The sequence below is a fragment of the Engystomops pustulosus genome, chromosome 1 (genome assembly GCF_040894005.1).
Source record: "Engystomops pustulosus chromosome 1, aEngPut4.maternal, whole genome shotgun sequence".
NCBI classification, from domain to species: Eukaryota; Metazoa; Chordata; class Amphibia; order Anura; family Leptodactylidae; genus Engystomops; species Engystomops pustulosus.
The window spans coordinates 47,309,434-47,334,076 of NC_092411.1; the positions used below are offsets into that span (position 1 = coordinate 47,309,434).

At 40.2% G+C, this 24,643-nt stretch overlaps 1 protein-coding gene across 7 annotated transcripts in view; it reads right to left on the reverse strand.

Annotated features, from left to right (window-relative positions):
• Positions 1–24,643, reverse strand: part of MCTP1 (multiple C2 and transmembrane domain containing 1) — a 486,374-nt gene that overhangs the window by 225,762 nt on the left and 235,969 nt on the right. For all 7 annotated transcript variants that reach the window (XM_072139702.1, XM_072139697.1, XM_072139695.1 and 4 more), the window contains one exon: positions 8,667–8,760. In XM_072139702.1, the coding sequence (XP_071995803.1) occupies positions 8,667–8,760 (94 nt within the window). The remainder of the gene's footprint in view (positions 1–8,666; positions 8,761–24,643) is intronic.

Below are 24,643 nucleotides of genomic sequence, written 5' to 3' on the forward strand. Positions count from 1 at the left end.
AATCAAGGTACCAAATAGATGGTTCATAAAAAAAATATGGTTTAATGAGTCATTAACGCTAAAACATCTTATACAGATTATTATCATTGCAATTATCATCATTTTTACAACTCACCAAAAACGCTATAATGTCTCCATGTCATTATTAAAAACTATAAAAAATATTGGTTATGATCACCTTGAATGCATTATGGCTTCCAGGAAGTTAATAAAAAATCTCATGAGTGTCTGTGATATTTGCATAGAAAGAATAAAACAAAAGGGTAAAACCATGTGAAACAAGTGTTTTTGATTTAAACAATACATTATTTTTATGAATATACAGTCCCTTTAAGGGGTATAATAAGGGGGGAAAAGATAAAATAAAATAAGTTAAAAAATAAAATAAATATTTTGGAAACTACCAAGACATAAAAATTACATGATCCCTAAACGGAACCAAATTGAAATATATAATAATATATGCTAAATCATCTAAACTATAAAACTATTATGTAAATTACTTGTGATGTTTTTGTTTCAGTAAAATTAAGATAAAAGGAACATAAACAGAAAAAATAATATTCCTATGTCCATAAATCAGACATTAGAGTTATTAGTATTAGACTCTGCCTTGACACTGGATTTGTAACTTAGCCACGTAGAGGTCAAGTAAAAGTTTTCATCCATCACAGTTTTTTTGCCTTATGTCTTGCTGTTTGCCCTGTCTCAATAATTAACCCCTGGCGGCAGGAGGTAGCAGAGATGGGCACATGTTTATATCAGCACTCATTCACTTTCAACTCCGTGCTTGAATGAGCCTTTTACTTCTTTGAGATACTAATAAAAGTTGCGTTTGGCCCCAAAAGCCATCACTATCTGCTTCTATTGTGTAGTTTTTTATCCTATCTCATTCCCGTCATGGCACAGTATGTTTCCTTTGTTTGTAGAGAACAATACATAAAGCTAAGTCTTTTATCATCACCTAGGCTACTTTCACTAGAAAAGCATTTTTGAAATTCTCAAGCTCAGGTTTAAGTTTGGGGACATATGTATCATTTTTGTTATTTATTTTCACCCCAATACCAACTCAGCTTTCAACCAAGTCTCTCTTCTCTTCAAAGTTGTGTTAATGTGAAAGGGTAGCTGGCATCACCTCAGAACATACTGTATGGGGCAGCGCTCCCGCGGTTCACATTCCCCGTGTCAGCCATTGAGGATGTAAGCATTTGATTGGCATTCCTCAGATATGTGCAGCGATTAAATACTGCAGCTCTGACCTGCAATAGCTGTGAAGATGAAACGCGGCAAAGTAACGAATAAGACATCCATGTGACGTTGCCAACATGCTCTTGTTAGCCCAGGCACAGAAATACACCAAGCACGCCACGAGATATGACAATACCAGAGATGAATAAAGAAAGGAGAAAACTACAAGTGATACTAAAGCAGTCTCTTCTTTATAGTTCGAAAAATTCAAAGACACAAAAGCCAAGATACAAATTTCAGTTTTTGAGGATACTACTTTCAACCTTGATTCTGCAAACCATAAACTGTTTTGATAAAGTTCAAAGAGAATATTCAGATTTGTGGAATATAGCGACCTGGACCAAGCACTACCAGTGTTCAAACATTAGATAGTAAGCAAAATCAAGTGTGACTAAACTATGAGAGCAAATTTTGGGGTTGTTTTAATGAAAAGTGTAGGTGATAAAAGCTTTGTAGGATGTTTTCAGCCCACATTTTTGCATTTACAATTTTTTATCACTGCACTGCTAAAAGGAAGAACTTTTTTATTTGTCAGGTCACAGAAACATATGGGGGCGCAATAACAAGAAAACTTATTTACTTGGGTATCAGCCTAGTGTGGAAATATAGCAGTTACTCTTTACTAAAATGTCCATTAGCCTCCCCTCATTAAAAAATGTCCAGCAGCCTATCATTAATGAAATGTCCATCAGCCTCCCCTCATTAAAAAATGTGCAGGAGCTTCCTCTTATCAATGAAATGTCCAGAAACCTCCACTTATCAATGAAATAGCCAGCAGCCTCCACTCATCAATAAAATACCCGGCAGCCTCCACTCATCAATGAAATGACTAGTACCCTCACCTCAATAATAACATGTCCAGCAGCCCCCTCTTATTAATGAAATGTCTAGCAGCCTCAACTCAGTAATTAAATGTCGAGTAGCAGACCCCCTAATTAATAAAATATCCACAGCAGCCCCTTCATTAAAAAAAATGTCTATAGCAGTCCCTTCATTAATAAAATGTCCAGCACCAGCCTCTCCTCATTAATAAAATGTCCACAGCAAAATGAAATATCCAAAAAGAACCAAAACATTATAGTCATCTCACCCCCCCCCCCCCCCCGCCCGCTTACCCTCCCCGGCAACTTCACGCCAGTACATGCAGTGTGCACGGGCACAGCGCATGGACCTGCCTCTGCCTGAACTGCTGCATTGCCGGGAAGCCAGGGGGGAGAAAAGCAAGCATGTGAGGTGAGTAGAGATTTTGTTTTGTTTTAATGCAAAACTGTGGCAATTGTGCTGTAGAATTCGTCTTATACGCAAGTATATAATGGTACAGTGTTATTTCTCCATACTGATCCCCTAGAGTACACCCTACTTCTAAATACTATTAACTCAATAACTAATAACTTTAATACTGGATATCTCCAGTTCTATTTCACATAGAAACACAATCCTGATATTATAAGTATGTATGTCACATGTATGGAGAGGGCTCACAGGCTGAGCACTTTCCATACCAGGTGGGTGTTTGCTGCATATTGCAGTATGGGGGACATATATATGGCTGACGTATATACAGCGTACATATGTCCACCTATAGATGGCAAAGGGCGCATGGTGCCATACGGACCATAACGTTCCGTAGCTGGGTTAAAGATAGGACATGTCCCATGTTTCTTTATGGAGAGAGACAAGGGTGAGACACGCTCATCCCCTCCTCTTCTCCCCGCCACCGACATGTGCCTGCCGTGCTACGGTACGGCAGGCACATTAGTGTGAATTTAGCCTAAGACAGCTCCATACACCAAAGTATGAAAAAGTTATTAGCACAAAAAGATGCCAAAATGAAGATTTTTTTTTTTTCAGGTTTTAATTTTTTAAAATGTATTAAAGTAACATAAAATCTATATAAATTTAGTATCCCCGTGATCGCACCGACGCAAAGAATAAAGGAGACATGTCATTTGGGGCGCACAGTGAAAGCCGTAAAAACTAAGGTCACAAGGAAATGCTGCAAATGCATTTTTTCCCCAATTTCACTGCATTTGAAATTTTTTGTTCCGATTCCCAGTACACAGCATGAAATATTAAGCCCCCATACAGGACATTACATGAAAACATTAAAAAGAAACAGATTTTTTAAATGTGGGGAGTAAAAAATGGAAATGCTGAATTCCCTCTGCGGAAAGGGTTATTGGTCACTAAATGTGCCGACCATATTTTACAGTTCTAGGATATTTTTACTAATTACCGTACATGTATTTTCTTTAAAGAATTAGCAGACAAATTACTAAATATGTGAAAATAAAGGCTTTTTTTTGCCTCTATTCTGCCCAGTAAAATTAGTTTTTTTTGTAGTAAAATTTTGTAAATCTTTACCAAAATCAATCCATCACCCTTCCCCACATTAAGCTCCAGATGAAGAGTGGGCATGTAATTTTGCAAACTGAAAGCTCTCTTCCTTCTCCATTCTGCCTTTAGCCGACAGCTAAACTAGAAACACAGTTCTGGTGTCATAATAACCCCATCCCGGTGCCATACGGCTATACATCCCATTTGCACACGCCCCAAAGCAAATAGCTTGTACATAAATGGCAGGGTCAACATTTAAACGGTTATATCTTTTGAACCAGAGAGCCTAAATCGCCCCTTTAATATCATATGAGGATTGTGTTTCTTTGTGCAACAAAACCGGGGGTATTCCACTGTTACAGCAAAAAATGTGATTTTTAAATACAGAGCTTGATTCCCGACTATAACTTTGAGAGTTGATGTCTCCAGTTCTATATCACATAGAAACACAATCACGCTATTATATTAAAAGGGACATTCTCTTTAATATAACACCAGAATTGTGTTACTAGGTGCCAGGGATATGACTGTTTGCAGTTAGCACCCCCTCCAGTGTGTCAGCTGAATGCATAAAGCAGGTGAAGCTGCAGAAGACACTTTGCAATTGTACATGCACCCTCTTCCTCTGAACATAAAAAATGGTGACCGATTGACACCTTACATATTTATAACATGTTTTGGTAAAGGTTTATGATATACACTCACCGGCCACTTTATTAGGTACACCTGTCCAACTGCTTGTTAACACTTAATTTCTAATCAGCCAATCACATGGCGGCAACTCAGTGCATTTAGGCATGTAGACATGGTCAAGACAATCTCCTGCAGTTCAAACCGAGCATCAGTATGGGGAAGAAAGGTGATTTGAGTGCCTTTGAACGTGGCATGGTTGTTGGTGCCAGAAGGGCTGGTCTGAGTTTTTCAGAAACTGCTGATCTACTGGGATTTTCACGCACAACCATCTCTAGGGTTTACAGAGAATGGTCCGAAAAAGAAAAAACATCCAGTGAGCGGCAGTTCTGTGGGTGGAAATGCCTTGTTTATGCCAGAGGTCAGAGGAGAATGGGCAGACTGGTTCGAGCTGATAGAAAGGCAACAGTGACCGTTACAACCAAGGTAGGCAGAAGAGCATCTCTGAACGCACAGTACGTCGAACTTTGAGGCAGATGGGCTACAGCAGCAGAAGACCGCACGGGGTGCCACTCCTTTCAGCTAAGAACAGGAAACTGAGGCTACAATTTGCACAAGCTCATCGAAATTGGACAGTAGAAGATTGGAAAAACGTTGCCTGGTCTGATGAGTCTCGATTTCTGCTGCGACATTCGGATAGTAGGGTCAGAATTTGGCGTCAACAACATGAAAGCATGGATCCATCCTGCCTTGTATCAACGGTTCAGGCTGGTGGTGGTGGTGTCATGGTGTGGGGAATATTTTCTTGGCACTCTTTGGGCCCCTTGGTACCAATTGAGCATTGTTGCAACACCACAGCCTACCTGAGTATTGTTGCTGACCATGTCCATCCCTTTATGACCACAATGTACCCAAACATCTGATGGCTACTTTCAGCAGGATAATGCGCCATGTCATAAAGCTGGAATCATCCCAGACTGGTTTCTTGAACATGACAATGAGTTCACTGTACTCAAATGGCCTCCACAGTCACCAGATCTCAATCCAATAGAACATCTTTGGGATGTGGTGGAATGGGAGATTCGCATCATGGATGTGCAGCCGACAAATCTGCGGCAACTATGTGATGCCATCATGTCAATATGGACCAAAATCTCTGAGGAATGCTTCCAGCACCTTGTTGAATCTATGCCACGAAGAATTGAGGCAGTTCTGAAGGCAAAAGGGGGTCTAACCCGTTACTAGCATGGTGTACCTAATAAAGTGGCCGGTGAGTGTACAAAGTGGTTCCAAAGTTATCGTCATTTTGATAAAACCAAAGCAGAACTGCAAAAATTTACTTGGACATTTAGGCACCAACAACCCTCGGTCACGAAGGGTTTTAAGAGAAAAATATCCTTAGGGAAGGGAATTCAGAGCTTTAAATCTAATATTTACAGAAACTTAAATATTGGATATTTTCTGTTCTTTGGCACCTAGATGCTCCTCTTTAATAGGACAGCATAATTTTGATTCTAGGTGCCAGGGTTCAGCAGATATAGCTGTTAGAAGTGGGCCACTGTGATGACATCTACATGCGTAAATGCGTCATGTACTATTACAGTGTATGTAGCCATATGGGAGTCGTGAAGGGATTAAAGGGGTTTTCTACTTTAAAATTCCCTGTACGTTGTATGAATCCCCCGATGATAATTGGCACATCCAACTTATGACACAGGTGACAGGTAGATTCCCCTTCACGTAGAAATTATTTTTGTGGCTTAATCCTGGAATAATTAGTTAGTCTTATATTCCGGCAACAAACTGAGAATTACTCTATGTGTTCTGGATCGGGTGCATCCCAAAGCATTTATATTTGGGTATTTGCATATTGAAGAGCTAAATTATTCTTCATGTGTCATTAATATGTGTCTCAGGGTTTACCCGTAAAAAAACGCAGGGCATCTTTAATGAATGCCAAGACGCTGACCTTTATTGCTTCGGGACAGTAATACAGTGGAAGTGACAAAGTTAGATTTTAATTTATCTGCATTAGTGCTATGCTAAAGACAATACTTATCAGGAATTTCTGGTGAGAAATATTGAGGTGTGAGATGATTCAGATAAATGGCTCAATTAATTGAAATGAAGCCGGCTCCATAGCAATGAACCCGAGCTGTGAGCTCTTTATTAAAAGCACTGTTCTGTAGCCCATAACCTTGTTCCTTGACTCCTCTCTAGTTTCCAATTTAAACAAGTCCCCATGCGGCCTGCTCTAAAGGCCTTTGTCTCCCTGTCATTGTTAAAAGAGCCGAGGCATCCTGGAAGTGTGAAATCAGAACTCATGAGTTGAACGGTTCCCCCGGGAACGCAGTACTGCTTGGAAGGTCAAAGTCATGGGCTGGACCATCTAAAAGTGTCTGATCGCCAGTCTGTGACACAGCGGGTGGGGGGCAAAGGAGCCAGAACTGAACACATCTTAATTAAAGCCCGCAGACAGCAAAACAGACTGTTTTTAAGTGGGCTGTCAAGAAGGAGTTAGATGTAGCCCTGTTAATGAATGTGAATCTGCTAAATGTTAAACCATAAGCTAATAGGGATGTTCACATGATAATTGTTAAAACAGCAAAATATCTTCTACAGTTATGTCTTTATTTCGGATTACGTTTGGATTTCATGCTGTTGTTAGGTTTTTCTGCTTTCCATGAGTTTAGAAAAATTGATCTTAAGGGGGGAATTTATCATACGCCGGTGCATGATAAACAACACGCCCCCTGTCATGGGAATTACATCAAGAGGCATAGGGCTCCTGATGTATCCTTTGGGCGGCCGCGCCACAGGGCTAAACTACCCTAGGTCTGACCTGGTACAGTTTTATTTAAAAACCTCTACCCGGCCAAGAAGCATTGAGACGTAGACTGGGAGCTTTCAATTTGAGATTTTGAGAAAAGGGCCAGTTGGGGGAATAGTCAGTATAGAACGAGGAGATGGTCGAGGAAGTGTTTGTGTTCTCTGACAAACATCTCTCCTGGGTGAATGGGGGCTGATGCCATCTCTCAGAGGGATGGGATATACTGTCCAAATTGTGATACTCCATTTTGGAGAAGGACTTTAGAAAATGTTACTTGGGCACTGGGTTGGGGTGCCAGCGACAAGGGAGAATCACACATGCTCCTTCAAGGTTAAGGGAGGACTTTCATTTATACAATGTAAAATTGGGATATCCTCATTTGCATTGTAATTTATAATTTTCTCTTCATATCCACTTCTTATTTTATATTTTGATACACAAACCAAATAAAAGGAAATGAAAAAAAACCTCCACCTGGGCCTCCCCCTCCAAGCCCAGATAGTGTGGAGGAGGCATAGCTGCAAAATAATCTCAATCTCTTGCAATGCACAAGAAGTTGGCATAGAAGCACTGATAAATTCCCCCTTAAGTATCCATGGGACACATTTATCTTAAGTCTGACTTTTTCTGTCTGTTTTTTGAGACTTTTCTTGGCTTTCCTGCTGGTCAGATGTATCTTAGTGGTTTTTCTTTATTGATACATGGGGCGTTTGGTCTGTAGTGCATTTGCAACTTTTTAAAACAAAAGTGGCAAACAGTTCCCCAGCTAATTTCTGCGCCTGGTCAGGGGCAGCCGCAGAGTTGAGCAAAAATGTGCGACTTTTCTCAACTTTTTAAACAATCGCAACTTTCGCATCTGGATTAAGGTGATTTCTGTTGAATGGAAGCCAGCGCAGCTGCGCCACAATTTGATTGCATGCGACACAATTCCAGCGCAAACCAAAGGCACATGTAATGACAAAGAAGTAAGAAACTGACTCCTCATATATATTTGCCAAGCACTAAACATAGTGATGGGAGAACTAGTCACTTGAATGCACACCATGTACCACCTCTCTACCATGCAAAAAAATAACCTGCAATACTTTCTCAGACTTTCTTTGCCCATTGGACATTGGTGGGTGCGCGACATTCGCCATGCCGATGTCCATATTAAGTGACTACAGGAATAGGACCTGCGCTATCTTTTGCACTGCCGGTAGTCGGTCAAAGCACATGGTCATGTGCATGAGGCCTAAGGCTGAAAATAAAATGGCCATTATAAATTAAACACATTAGTTTGGCCTGTTCTTCTATACAAATATACTGTGCTACAGTCAAACAAATATTAGGCCTTTGGGTGGGTGGGGTATATCCGTAGATACCTGGCATAATTATTCTACCAATCCATGAAGACATGAATTTAATTAATCTTTCTATTGCCCCCTCCAACCTGCACAAACACCAGTGGAAACATGTCACTTTTTCTTCTGTCATTGTGGTATTGTTTGTGCCCCAGAAGTAAAATCTAACAAATATGTGTCATCACAACTAAACATTTCACTCACATATTTCCCATATTTTAATTAACGGCAGCTTGGAGAGCATTTATTAATCTTGTGGAAATCTCATAGCTTCTTACCTGTGACATCAGCTGCCATCAATCCCTCTGCTCTTATGACTTTCACTTGAAGGAAACCCACATCATTAAAATTGCTGAAGGACCTCATAAGACTCTGTAATAAACAAAACACATGCATTACCTATTCACATAGGTAATTATACTATATTACTTTCCTGGATGTACCAGGAAAATAAGACAACACTGTCACTGTGACATGATAGTTCATCTAACACATTATACAGTATCTTCTAATGTTCCAGTGCATATACATTAAATATTTTTATCTAGATATATACAGCTGTCTAGCAGGGACGCATGTTCTAAATAAGGATGTAAATAAGTTATAAAATAAAAAAAATGGAAATTGCGCCAGATCAACATACGAATGGCGGGACAAACCAAGCACTCATTTAGCCAGGACCCTGATGGATCGACATGAAGCCTTATGTAAGACCTCAGTGGGACATACAGTTCATAAAACTGAAGACATAGCAGGGGCTTTTCATGAATGTTATTCTGCCCTGTATAACTTACCGCGCCCTGCTAGCTCCCTTACGTCCTCTCCCCTACCTAGTTCCCTCATGGACTTTATTGACAACCTCCCCCCCCAGAAACTATTCCTATCCACTATTTAGGATATAGAAAAAACCCTTCACCTCGAGGTGGAATCGGCCATTAAAGACCTTCCCAATGGGAAGAGTCCAACTCCTGATGGCTTTACCCCCCCCATTTTGCAAAACGTTGGCTGACATACTTTCTCCCGTCCTCTGTATTATGTTTAATGTCATCACCATATCTAACCCCATTCCCTTTCTTTCTTACAAGCTAACATGGTCCTGAACCCAAAGGAAGGGAAGAACCCACAGGCCTGCAGTAGCTACAGGCCCATTTTGCTCCTTAACATAGATGCCAAACTCTACGTGAAAATCCTGGCGACCAGACTCAGAGGCCATCTGGCAGGCCTAGTCCACCATTCTCTTTCTTACACCACATCCAATCTTCTAAACATCTAATGCTGGCTTGTACTATGGCTTTATATAGCACTCCAGAGCTAGGTTTTAGGTAAATGGGTACCTCTAAACGCCCTTTCTCATAAGAAACGGGACACGATACGGATGCCCCCTTTCCCCTCTGTTGTACGCTTTTGGCATGCAGCATCTTGTGGCTGCATTGGCCACCACCAATATAAAAGCTCAGAGTTTGCTGATGTTGTGTTACTTTATCTTACCAAACCATTTCAATCAATACCGGCTCTTTTGCAAATACCTGAGAGATACGGTTTGCACAGAATTACAAGATTAACGTCTCTAAGAGTGTGGTAATGGGGGTCGGTCTGCACCCTCGGAGGTTGATCTTATCAAGTAGTGTTACTCCTTCTCCTGGGCTGGCAGGTCTCTGAAGTACCTGGGGGTTCATATCCCAGTTCACTTGCCTGACTTCTATTCCCTGAACTATGCCCCGGTGATGTGCTCTATTAAGGGCGACTTAGCCAAATGGGATTGTCATCATGTCTTTTAGCTGGAGCATATCAACAGCGTAAAAATGAATGTCCTCCCCCGACTGTTTTATTAGTTCCAGACTATCCCCCTTCATCTGGCCAACCCCTTTTTCCAGTAGCTAGAGGCCCTCCTCTCTAAGTTTATCTGGTCTTCCTCGGCCTCTAGAGTTTCTATAACAGTTCTAGCTAGGAAAAAAACAGCAGGGCCTACTACATCTCGTCTTTGGCAACTCGGATCCTGGATTGTTCCAGACACCCATTAGCTAAGTCTTGGGCTGTGGTAGACCAAGCGCTCTAGGGGATACCGTTGTCAAACCTCCCTTGGCTGTCTCCTTCGGCTTATAAAACGCTCTAAAAACCCTATGTCATGTGACAGTCACTGCTAACTATCATCGATCGCCTAAGGGGAAGTGGTCCCTATTCACCCAGGATGGCCACCTCACCCCAATTACTGGTAATCAATCCTCCCACCCTGGAATGTCTATGGGTTTCTTGGATGGACTCGGCAATGACTCTCCGGTGACTTTCTTCTCCCCACTACCCTTACAGACTTATGCACCCTGGAGTCTCTTCTGGCTGGTCAGTCTAGCTCCTTCAAGGTCAAGTGAGAATACCATAAATTTGTTAATTTCTACAAAGTTTCTAAAACTACTCTGAAGCTCCACAGGAACCTTACTGACCCTGACACTCTACCACTTCCACCATTTGCTCGGAGTTAGGAGCATGAACTGTGAAAGTCTTTCTCTAAAACATGCTGGCAATGAGCCTTTGATCTTTGAAACAAGTTCTCCACATCCTCTTTCTCTCTGTTTCAGACCAGTTTTGGACAGGGGCACAATGCTACATATCTGCTGGTGCTGCCCTGGGATCCACTGTTTTTGGGACACAGTCCTTGCTCTTGCGCAAAAAATATTGGACATCAAACTGGATAATGACCCAGCTATTGCCCTACTCTCTCTTTTCCAGTTTACAATTAGGAAACCATCACACTCTCTGATTAGTCGCCTGCTGGTAAGTTGTCCCGAGGTGGTGGAAATTGACGGTGGCCCCCAGTTGACGAGTGGTTTGCTGAGGTCTCTTGAATTTAGAGAATTGAGAAGCTGACCACCGAGCACATTTGCCATCTACCATGAGTGCTGGATGCCCTGGATAGTCTTTAAGCAGTCCCCTGCATTTAGATCGGCGACATGAGTGTCTCTCTTGTCCCTGACTGGAGCGCATAACGGACAAGGCGGTATCCTGTCTTTGTCATGTCCTTTTATTCTGTCCTATATACCTTCTCTAAACCCCCATGTTATCCCACCACCCCATTATTCACTATCTCCTATGTGTCAAGGACATAGAATAGATCCCTATATACATCTTAAAGATTATTTTTAGGGCTTTACTTTTGAAAAGGTATAGTCTCCATCAATGCTCCTGTCGGAGTTATAGAAGCTCCTAACCAATTACAGCTAACATCTTATGTATAACTGTCTTACGTATAACAAATGCAAAATAAAGATTTTGAATGATAAAAAAATTAAATTAAAAAAATAGTACTCACATAACCAATTGTGCCTTTTTCAATTCAATACTTATCAAGTCCATGCTGGTCTTTACTCCTTGGCCCTGTCATTACACAGGGTGGGGATTCCCAATACTTTTTTCATGTGAGTCCAGATAGGACCAATATGTAGAGGCCAGCAGAGACCAGGAAATTGTTGATCAAGGACAAACAAATGCGGCAGTTCTTGATAAATACCCCTTGATTAATATTTCAATTCATATACCATGTAGCAAGGAAACAATTTTTTAAAAAATTTGAACAAAGTAATTTTAACTTAAAAAAAGACACAAAAATACTTTTTTTTGTCACAGTGAAGATATAACATATTCTATACTGATATTCGTGTTTTCATTTGAAAATTAATGAATATGCAAAACTTCTTCCAAGGTCAACCAAGATGAGTAAAAATTACTAGGATAAAGAACAGACAGGTTCCTGACTTAAAAGTTTTCTCTTGTAAATGTCACATACAAAAAGCCTTGAAACTATTATTTTCAATTTAAAGCAAAAGCTCCTTTCTCACTATTATTTCATATAAGGTTTATTTGTTTGAGAAAAAAAAGAGATACATTTGTACTGGTTTTGATATGCAATTTGATTTCAGTTGATTTAAAAAAGTTTCCTAAGTGATAACTTGGTGATCACTGTGGGTCCGACTGCTGAGACCACCTCAATCATGAGAATGGCACCCCCGAAATCCTAAGAACAGGAATCCCATTAACATATATCAAGAGTGTCAGTAGATGACCACCTTCGAAAAAAACATGATTTTGCAATACTCTTTATGGAGTTTTTTATGCTGTATCCACTGACATTCAGCTAAGAGTTTCGCTAATATATTGTGATACTGTACTGAATTTGTTTCAAGACAAAATGGAGAACATTAGAACATTTACGGAAAGGTAAATTGGACACTTCTGTGTAGATGACATTTTATTATTTTAGTTCCTGATTAGTTTGTTAATCCACCAGAGATTCATCAAAATGAATTGGCATCATCTGTCATCACACAATACATGAACACGCTGATATATTTAGTATTTCAATGTAAAACGGATGGACACAAATACCTCTGTCAATTACTATTACTTTCTAGGGTGCTCGGTACTTTACACAACACCTTAGGCACCGTTAACTAATAACGAGACCAAAAACCTGCTATAAGTTGAGAGAAAATACCAGGCCTTGGCATTAAAATGCATGAGACATGCCGGTCTAGAAGTAATGTACGTGTCATTTACCAAGACCTTGAATATCATTTTGTATACCAAAAAGGTTAAGATCATCATACAAAAACGTGTCCATTTTCACACCAGAACTTAGGTAACAAATTGAAAAGACAAAATGCCCCAAAAAAATTAGTATTCTCGTGCTTCCTCACATTTCCGGATCATAATACGTTAAGTATGCCATTGTGCCAGTGAAAATAGTAGTTTTGGATTGTAAAATTATCAATAAAAATGTTATGGAGGTAAAGAGCAGCCCATGTTTTTATTAATAATATGAGAGAGCTGACAGTTAGCGCACACCATGATATTAACATTATATGTCCCAAGTGAATGCTCCCTGTTTACAGTGAAGATATGACCTTGGTTTTCCGAGACGAGAAATGATTAAGCTAGGTATATTCCCCTATGTGTATTAATATGATATTTCTTTATATAAAAAGTATTTATGAGCCCTGTTAACTTTCAATCTTTTTACATTTGTTTATTTTTCATGCCGAGTCTCAGAGGTGGTTAAATGAAAATCGGTTTCTACGTTGACACAGAGAAAGAAGTTTTTGAATGTTAGAGAAATGACTTTAGGAATTACTGCCCATGAATGTGTATTTATTACCGTCACTAACAAAACAATACACATTAGCTTTAATTTTTAACCACGTTCTGAGGCTACTGAGATTTGTATGATGATTTATAGATTATTTATTATATTTGTCTCCTGTGCTTTGTTACACGACACTGGCCTCCTAAAATGTAAACATGGGGGGAGATGTATCATAAGTCTCTTAGAGCATAACTGTTCCAGTTGGCAATGGCAACCAATCAGAGCTCAGCTTTCATTTTCCTACAGCTGAGCTCTGATTGGTTTTCATGGGAAACTAGAACAGTTTTACCTGTTGATATTAAATCTCCCCCTTGGTGTGATATGGAAAAAAAAGAGCCTTCAACATTTTTCCAAGGCCTCAAGCCCTGCAGTGTCAACCTTTTATAAAATTGGCGCAGCGAAGCAAAATGGCTGAAAAGTTGCATTTTTTATGACATGTGTGAGAAATTGGGCTGTTTTCATACCTTGAACAACAAAAACTGATGCATAAGTCATGATACATCTGCTACATTTAGGCTTTTTGGGAGGTGGTCCTGTATTTATTCTATGCAGGCACTAGGGAAGAATACATAAGCTCCCTTCCTTACCTTTCTTTTGGGCTACATAATGCACCCTAATATAAGAGGTGTAAGATAACCAGCTTTAAAAAACCAGATTTGATGACAGTCTGTAAGGAGATGCTAGACTACTCTATAAGCAGTCACTTAGCTGTCAGGTGCTCTGTTAGTAGGTAATAATAATATATTGAATCTGTACTGTTAGAAAGTTTTGTTTTTTTACAAAATTTGGGGAAAGAACAAGAAAGAGGCTGTTCACAACTAGTTAAAATTAAGTTACAGCTTTGCTGTCAAGCTGCTTGTAATTTGTGCTCCTGGGTGAGGGACTGCAGTCCTAATGTAGCAGAACCTATTTGGGCAGCAGAAGGTTTCCTCCACTGTAATGTCTACACAGGATTACTGGGGCTCAGCTTCCATTTACTTGATAAGCTGCAGTTCTTAGCTCCCTGTGTAGCTCCAGGTGCCTGAAAAAGCTGATTACTGGGGGTGCCTGAAAATCCCCTTTAATTTGCACTGTGAAGGAAATTGTGTACATGCTGCCAAGTTACAAGTGATCACTGCTGGTCTCAAGACTCCCAACAGGAGATGCTTCGGGATCCTATTGTCATTGGATGGTTCCTACAAATTAGAGAATCCCTTAAAGGTATTAAAGATGTTGTCCTGCTACTAAAGTGAAAAATAAATGTGTGGATAGGGGACAATTTACTACCAGTGTTGGGACCCCCATGTATAATGAGAACAGAGGTCTGTTGTATTATCTCCATCAGTGAGATACAAAGGGGCACATTTACTAAGAACAGTGCAGTCTGCACTATACACAAGAAAACGGCACATAGTACAGAGGGCACCAGATTCAGGATTTCTGTGCACGTTCTTCATGAATATGATGCCCTCTGCACTGCTCCGGCAGAGTGCACAACTTTTTTGGTGCACCTTTAGAAAGGGTGTGCAACACATTTCTGTCAGACTTTGCATGATAAATCTGGCACACGGTCCGACTGAACACCGGAACGCCCCCTCAGTGCAGCCGTGCCACACAACGGTCGCATGTGACACAATTGTGGTGCAGACACTTCTTAAATACCTGTGCAAGCAGTTTGCACCTAAAAGAACGCGCAAAGTCCGACAGAAAACTGGTGCACTTCCCTTAGTAAATGGAGCAGAAAGGTGCGTGTCTGCCACTCCATTCATTTGGAGTACAATGGCCACCCATTAGCAAGGGGATAGAGGAAAACACATTATCATAGGACACCCCTTTAATTTATTAAAAAACAATATTGTCCTGCAAGAATGAAATCTACGATATTGCTGTAGATGGTTGATTGACATGAAAATGGAGTTAAGGTATTAAAGTGTTAACACATAAAGAACATAGGCTTTTGTATAGGATCAAATAGTGTTTTTATCTGTGAAACAACCGGAAAAATGTATCACTTTTAACAGCTTGCATTTAATTAATGTGTGTTGCTATCTCTGCACAGAATTATTAGGAAAATGCAGATTCAAGCCCTATGTGTTGCCTCTTGCAGCAGCCCACTCATTTTCATAGGACTGACCTGGAAATGAACCGCCGCTCTGCGCTAAACTCTTTGAAGTTTCACTCTGAATTCACCCGAGAGTTTATAAGACAACAGAAACCAGGGGCTCATAAACGTCTCTTCCTATTAACTCCATTCCTGACATAAAGGTGACTGCTGGATCGCAAGTCACAAGTGTTGGGACTGAACTTCCAAATGTGCAACTCATGATATTAGTTTTATGTTGTTTTCTTATAAATTTTATACAAAATGGAAGTTTCCATGAACACTGAAAAATGTTTTAATGGCAAAAAGTAGTATCTATGCAATGATGATAGAATCCAAGGGGGAGATTTACCACTGCTTCTACGTTTGTTTTCTGGTGTAGAAGCAGTGAAATAATTGCAAATTCTGGCTCAGTGCAAGAATTTGCGAATTAAATAGCGAATACATCACCTCCACGCATGGAGGGCATGGCGGGGGCGTAGAGGGGTGCTATTGCTGGAGGAGGGTGCGGGCAAGGGGCGGGAACATTCTTTTGAAAAACAAGCAAACTAAGCCACTTCATGTATCCAGCGTGACATGGGAAGGGATGGCCACTATCATACGTATGATAAATCTTCCTCCAAATGTCCATCTTGGGTCAGTTAACCTGTTAACACTGCAGTCCTTATCTATTTTTATGTTTCCCTTTTTTAACTCCCCATCTTTCAAAAGACATGAATCTGATTCCTGTAGAATAAACTAGAGGCACAGTATTCCATGCAATATACCCTGAAATTTCCCCCTAAAAATGTCCAGATTTTTTTTGCATCAGTAGGATCACTAGGATCTCATAGTTGCCAAATGTACACTGGAAATCAGAATTAAGGAACAACACACAATTCCCTAAATGTCAAGGTCATTGAATATATCCCAACGTGTAAAATAGCAGTAGTTTAAGCTTATTTTATAAATGTGTAAATTTATAAAATGTGTCATATCAAGATTAGCAATGAATGTAGAAAGTGACACATTAGGGCACATTTACTAAGGGTCCGTCAGACGCATTTCCGTCGATTTTCCAGAATTTTTCATTTTTGCGCTGAATTGCCCCAGGTTTTTGGCGCTCGAGATAATCAGGGGGGGGGGGGGCGGTTCCGTCGGACAACCCGACTGATTCGGACAAACCGCGGAATATAAAAATGAAATTGTGCCGCAAGATCAGCACTCATATACACCAGGAAGAAGAAGGTAAACTCTGGCTGATCTCAGTGAGGAAGTGAAACATGCAGGAAATTGGACGCACTATCTTAGTTAATCGCGGCAGCTCTGAATCCTGGTCAGACATTCCGGATCGGCTGCGTCAACGGGAAAGGTAAGTAAATGTGACCCATAATATTGTGTTTTAAAGGAAATGTACCACCAGGATCAAAGGTTGTAAACCAAGCAAACTGACGTAATGGTGTGTCACCCCTCTGCCAGGATCCCTCTTCTTTTAGCTTCTTATGACCTTCTTATGTAAGGCTTTAAAATTATGCAAATAAATCTGAGGGCTCCGGGCTCAATTTACAGCTATGGAGCCCATTTTCCATATAAACAGAAGCATACGGAGCTAACAGAAGACTGGATCTTGCCAAAGAGGGCACACACCAGCATATAAGTGTGCTTTTTTAACAATCTTTGATTCTGGTGGTAGATTTCCTTTAGGTATAGAGTTCCTTTTCAGATATTTTAAGTCTTGTAGGTCATGCTGAGGAGAAGTAGTAGTAATCTCTACATAGAGACAATGGGGGTTATTTATCATATAGTGACACTCTTGATGTATCCAGTGGCCAGGCTGCACAGCACTTTTTTTTTTTGCAAGGTCCTACCTGACGTAGAAATATTCCACAGCCTGCAAATCTTCACCTTTAAAGGAAGGTACGGGTTAGAAACGCCCCACAGCGGCCCACTCTCTATGCCCCTCCAAGTCCCCTTGGGAGAGAGCTGGCGTGAAGGGGGAAATAATCGCAAGTGCTGGAGGATCACTAGCATTTGTGCCACTATTATGGAATAGAAGCCCTGATATATAACTTCTCTGTCTTTGAGTTACTGGTTTGGTTCAATCTCAAGTCATCTAACAAGGTTTCTTAAAAGTCAGGCAATGACTTACTGGGAGATAAACCATATTTGCATAATCCTTTCCTAGAATTAAGCTCTAAATCATCTGCATATACATAAATGAATTGCCTTGATTTTTGAGGGTATTGAATTATTGAAGTATTGGGGCACCCAATTGGTTTATTAAAACTTAGAGTTAGGAAAAAGGGTAGGGTGGAAGAGACAGAATTACAAAAATGTCCCTGAACTGATTAAAATTGAAACTTAAATTACTGTAATAATATAAATATGGACTTGTGCAGATGCAGAGGTATGGATGGACTAATTGATGTGAAAAAATAAAAATTTTGACTGCCTACAGCTACCACTAGAGGGAGCTTTGAGTGAAACATTTTTTTGGAGGAAGAAATCTTAGTTCCCCCTTTCATTTTTGTAATCAAAGTTGGATTTTTGTACCAAATATATGATCTGATGGTAGATTGTCTTTACCTTTTCCAGAACCTATACCCTGTGTTTTGCCATCATGAACTTTGTCTTTTTGTTCTACCCCAATCCTCCTACTCTTGTTTTTTTGTACTTTTAAGCTTTTTAAAATAGAAAAATAAAAAACTCCTGGTATGATTCCAGTCTTGGAGTACAGTGTTACCGTCGTTGCACCCGCTTTTTCTGCCTTCAGCTGTTTTCAGCCTAAATATTTGAAAAGAAAAATACTCCTATGAATCCTATAATTAATAGCGTCATCTCAAATTAAACCGCGGCACAAAAATCCAACATTGTTTACAAGGCTATATCTTAGTGCGTGTGAGAGATATTAAACAAATGCAAAGTATGCAGCAAGCAACATAACCGTTTTTATTGGAAAGATGTTAAAAAGTTAATGAAAAAGTATTACACGTACAGACTGCAATGTGTTTGGGACAGGGATTTATTATGGGCTTATTACTATACTGAGCACTGGTAGGATTGCATCATAATAAATATGTATTAACTTCTGTACAGAGTAAGCACCCATAATAAACTCTCCGCTTTGTAATAAGCAAATATAAATGCTAGATTATCATAAATACCTGGCTCTACGGAGCAATTTGTTATCAGAATTTGTGATGTGTTATTTATGAATATTGTCATCAGCAATGAAAAAAAAAAAAACCTGGATGTTTTCCTGGGACTAGAAAATAATACCACTGCATAGGAATCTATGATTTGCTGTGAATTTGCTCTTCCTTGAAAAGATGGGAAAAAAATTGAAATGCTCCAGAGATGAGCCCTCTTTATTTTTTTAATGAAAGGCTGTATAATATATTTTCTGTATGGTTGCTGCAGCTGTCAAGGAGAGAGCCTCAGCTCAGCTCCATTATGGGAGACGCAATACCCGGTCCTATGGCATCGAGTTCCACCGAGGGGCCAGTGCTGATTGACAGCTTGTCACTATGACGTCTTATTCCATCTCTGTTATGGAGAAAATTAATGTCACACCAGCAGCCTTATGACTTGCTGTCATCTTAGAAGCGCTCACCTTTTATCAATGCTCTAAATAACATTTCAAGCCCATCGTCTCACAGTGGACAATCCGGTCAAGGGACATTAAATCGGATGACTGTGAAATGTCATAATAGAAATCGAATGCTAACAACTTCTTTTCTAAACTAGCTCCTACGGTTTTTAAACTGTGACAAGGGGAACCGAGGGTTCAGCACACCCGTTCTGAAAAGGTCACGCAATCTCTCTTGGTCTGCTAGCCATTAGCGGACCTTATCCTTAAAGAACATAAAAAAAAGGATGAAGCTTGTATAATCTTTTTCGGCATTTTACATTATTGGTTCAGGATAGATGTCCATTTAATTTGCAGGGCTCCAACTTTCAGCTACCAATAGGCTAAATAGCCCCTAATCATGTCTTGTCTGAGAACTTTTCAATCTAGATGAAGGGTCAACTCATTAGCTGTCTTACCCAGAAGTGTCTCGGAGAAGGAAAGTCATACATAAATACAATTTATTCTGCAGTGGCATGATAATTTCTATAGGTTATATGGCCAAGGGAAGAAAGAAACAGATAAAACAGACAATCAATAGAAATGATGGCAATTGTGTAATTATCATAAGTGGCTCAGCCATCTGTTTTTGCTCTTTCGTACAGTATCTATGGGTCATCGGCCACAGACAAAAATATGGCAATTAGAAGCGAGAACGACTAACAGTACAAACACTTGCAATAAAGGCGCCTTGGGTGACCTAAGCAGGTGTCTGCCAAATGTGAAATCCTTACATCAAAAAGGATTCTTCCGTTCTGCTTTTGCATGCTACTATGTGCATGGACGGAGAACAACACTGAATAAAATAAAAGATGTAAAAAGCGAGAACATCCAAGGAAAATTGATTTTATGGACCCTGGACTATTACATCTAACTGAACAGTGCCTATAAAAACATATTTGTTTTATCCCCCATTGAGGATATCTGGTAATTTAGTTTTAGCATTTAAAGTTTGCTTATTACAAAAATAAAAGTGAGGCATTCTGCAGTTATGATTCTCTTCAGTGTGATATGGTGTTACTTCGTGGTAGAAGTTTACAAAAAGAAGTAATATTTGTGTTCACCATACACCGGCTCATATACCCCCCCCCCCCCTTGCAGCAGATACATCTAGATTAGAGATGAGCGAGCATACTCGTCCGAGTATACTGCTCGGTCGAGTATTAGCATACTCGGACCGGCTCGTTACTCGGACGAGTATCTCGCCGGCTCGAGTTCGAGCATTAAATTAATAAAAGACACAGAAGAACAGTGTTTACACTGTTCTTCAACACATAACACATGTTTCCAGATATTTTAATTGTAAGAATACATTAATAAAACACTATTCTTCACTTTACAGGTGTTCGCGCGTGTCTCCCGCTAAGTTCGGAGATGTGCACCGAACATCAGCAATGTAAAGAATAGTGTTATTTGAATGTGTTCTGCAATGTGCACTTAAATGAACGTGTTTTCACTGTTTTTATTCTATTCTTCACATTGCTGATGTTAGCGCGTATCTCCAAACTTAGCGGGAGACATGCGCGAACATCTGCAAAGTGAAGAATAGAATAAAAACAGTGCAAACTGTGAAAACAAGAGCATTTAAGTGCAGAACACATTCAAATAACACTATTCTTCACATTGTTGATGTGCGCGCACATCTCCGACATTATCGGAAGACTTGTGCTAACATCTGCAAAGTGAAGAATAGAATAAAAACAGTTAAAACTGTGAAAACAGTGAACACAGGACCATTTAATTGCAGAACACATTGAAAGAACACTATTCTTCACATTCCAGATGTTCGACGCACATCTCCGAACTTAGCGGGAGACACGCGCGAACACCTGTAAAGTGAAGAATAGTGTTTTTTTAATGTATTCTTACAATTAAAACATCTGGAAACATGTGGAATGTGTTATTATTTACTGTTCTTTTAATGTGTTGTGTTAGTGAAAAAATGCTCGGGTCTCCCATTGACTTTAATGGGGCTCGTTATTCGGTACGAGCACTCGAGCATCGGGAAAAGTTCGTACCGAATAACGAGCACCCGAGCATTTTAGTGCTCGCTCATCTCTAATCTAGATGTATCCGTCAGGTAGCAGAGCCACCAGGAAAAAGTTTGCCAAGTCTGACATGGCGTAGTTTTGCGTAATAACCTGCAGGTTTTTAAAAAGTACGGAGGCACGAGACAGGAATACCCCTTGCTGGCCCACTTCCTCAGTGGCTGCGGCCCTCAACAACATGTACATAAGAAATTGCGATTATTTCAGTGCTTCTGCACCAGAAACTGGGTTGTTTCTTATACAGAAGGTCATCTCCATATAAAGTTATTGCATGAGATCACTGAATTTTCGTGAAGAATCAGTGATGCCTTAAAAGCAGTCTTTTAGCATTATTGGCCATATAAAACAGCAGACAGTATAAGGTATTAGCCTTGGAGGTCTGAATAATCATAACTTTGTGTGCATTGTTAGTTACAACAATAACAATTGATAACAATTGTAGCTGGACTTAGTGTACTGGGGTATTTTCATCACATTTGCATTGAGCTGATCTTTGTCCCCCTTATACTAAGTGCTGCAAAATGCCTAAGATGAGAACTATAAAAGTTACTCAGAGGGGGGGGATATGAAGCGGTTTCATGCACAACAATGTGAGGACACCCCAACAATCCTACTACAATTCTGGAACATGAATTAATCAAAAGCCCTGTTGCTACTAACATATTGTAGATAAAGGTAGGAATAACTAGCGATGTTGCTTAGATGATTCTAAGATGTTGCTTTAAATGATTCTCTTATAAATAAAAATACCTCTCTTATACCTCCCCTTCCAGCGTATAACTCCCATCACTGCCGGTCACTGTTTGTATACAGAAGCTGCAAGCTAACGTCATAATGACAGCACATGAACACTGGAGTGTGGTAGGTACGGGTTCTTTTATTTTAAGGCATCATCTTATCTTGATCTTATGTTGCATCACCACATGTTGGCGGGTATCACTGGACTGTTTTCTCAAAGGATTTTTTTACCAATCCTGGATGAGAACCCCTTAAGGACTTACCCCAGTAATGGTCATGTCTGACCATACCTCCACTTCTGACCAGATCTTACAGTGAATTTGATAAAACTACCTCAGCATGAACAGCCATACCTAATGCACTCCTTACATATAATATATAGTACATTGGCCCATGGTGGGTCCACGTAACACCCACAGTTTCTACACTGTGGTGGCAATAATGAAATGCCAAACTAGCTAAGTATAAGAGATCAAATATAAGTTCCATATGCATACGACAGACTGCACCATTTTTTTCCTGGTGCACCTTAAACATGGGGCGTGTGACACACTTCTGTCAGACTTTGCATGCAAATGTGGCGCACAGTCCGATCGAGCACCAGTACCACCTTTTGAATGATGAAATATGTGTCACCTGAAGAGAAGTGCAGCCACAGCACAAAAGGCTCGCCTGTGACACATATGTGGCACGGACACTTCTTAAATACATGTGCAAGCAGTTTGCGCAGGAAAGAACGTGTAAAGTCCGACAGAAAAATGACGCAAGATCCTTAGTAAATGTGCCTCACTGAATCTTTAGGAAGGCCAATGTCCTCCAAGGTTTATTTTGTAAAAGCAAATCACATGAGATAGAATACATATGGCAGATCCATGAAGGATCTGAAAACATATTCTATTTCATGTAATTATTAATTTTTCTTGTAACAAGTAAACTTTGGAATACTTGGCTACTTGACAAACTTTAAGATAATAGGATCACCCATATTATATTCACCCTGTTAAATTTTGGATCTGATCTTCCTGTGATGTCCCATGTCTTGCTGGCTCCTGGTGGATGGCGGCAGCCGTGCAATCATTCCTGTCTGCACATTCCCTATGTTATAACCATTCATATCACTCGCCAAAAACTAGTCATGACAAAGGGGGTGTGCATACAGTGATGACAACAGAGCCCCCTCCATGTTCCAGAAGCCAGCAGGACACGGGGACGTCCCGGAAGTCCTGAGTCCTGCTGCCTTGGGACACTGCTCCCAGACAACATGTTATTTATAGTATGGGTGACCCAATACTTAGGCCCCATTCACATGGCTGTGTGGGTGTGTATATCCGACCAAAGTTCGCAGCCGGATATATACGCCTCCTAGAGACCTATGGCACCAAGCACAGTATAGTGAGCAGATTGTGTGATCACTGTACTCTGCCATCACCGCAAAAAAGACAGAGCTTGATCTATCTTTGGCAGTAAGAACGGCCATGCACGCTATTTCCCTTTCGAGAGAAGAGGGGTGAGCAGTGTTCATCCCTCCTCCTCTCCAGCGCACTGATGTGTGCTCGCCTGAGCTATGGACGGACAAGTAGACCTTGTTGTGAATGTACCCTTTCCCTGTTAAAAGTTGTTTTTATGAACGCCACCTTGTTATAACTTGTTATTTATTATTTATACATGATACATTATTTTCCTTATTCTATCATGGAAAACGTATTTGCGTATTTCCTAGAATCCCTTTGTGGAGCAGCAATGGATATAATCTTCCACACACCAACACGGCGGCCTCTATTGGCAAAGTCTCCATAAAAAGTACTCTTACTTCCCGACTCTAGTCAAAAGCCTCTCACTCAGCCAAACTAGTAACCTACACTGTTCTGAAGAGATGCAAGAAGAACAAAGTGCACTTTTTACAATTGGGAATCTGTTCCTTCTAAAATAGATATACTGGTTTGGCTTCAATCCTCCATCATGTCATTAGGATTCCTGAAAGTGCTTGATATTAAGGGTCTGCCTTACAAGGTGGCCTTAATTGGCAAAGTAAGAAGAACTCTTACTTCCCCAGCCTTTCACTTCTTTATCTTGCGAAGTCATGGAGAAGGTCCTATCAACGAGTGACAAATATCTCTGTAGCACAATCAAAGAAGGAAGGCCGATCACTGATAGAACCACCATAAAAAACTCTTCATTTAAAGAGAACCTGTCATCAGCAACTAGCCTAATAAACCACTACCAGAATATTGTCAAGCAGGGTAACACCTACAAGTTTTTGTTTCCTTCGTGGCCCATGGTGGTGGAATTATCCAGAAAATCACCTTTGAAGTGAGAGGTAAATTGGTTGTATAAAGTCAAGGAGGAGGAAAGTTCAACGTTGAAGTCAATGTGGGAAACTCTGGCTGTGCCTCCTTCACTGTGCTTAGTGATGTCTCTTAATGCAGGACCATCAATAACAGTGAAGTGGGCTTTCTGAGGAAGAGAGAGCTTGACTTCAGTGTTAAAATCTCTGCCACTTTGACTTTATAAAACCAGTTCACATCCGTCACATCAGTTGGTTTTCTGGATGATGCCACCACACTGTGGTGGTATTCAGCAGCTTGACAACATACTGGTAGTGGTTTATTAGGTTTATTTATTAGGTTCCCTTTAAGAAAAAGCAGAGA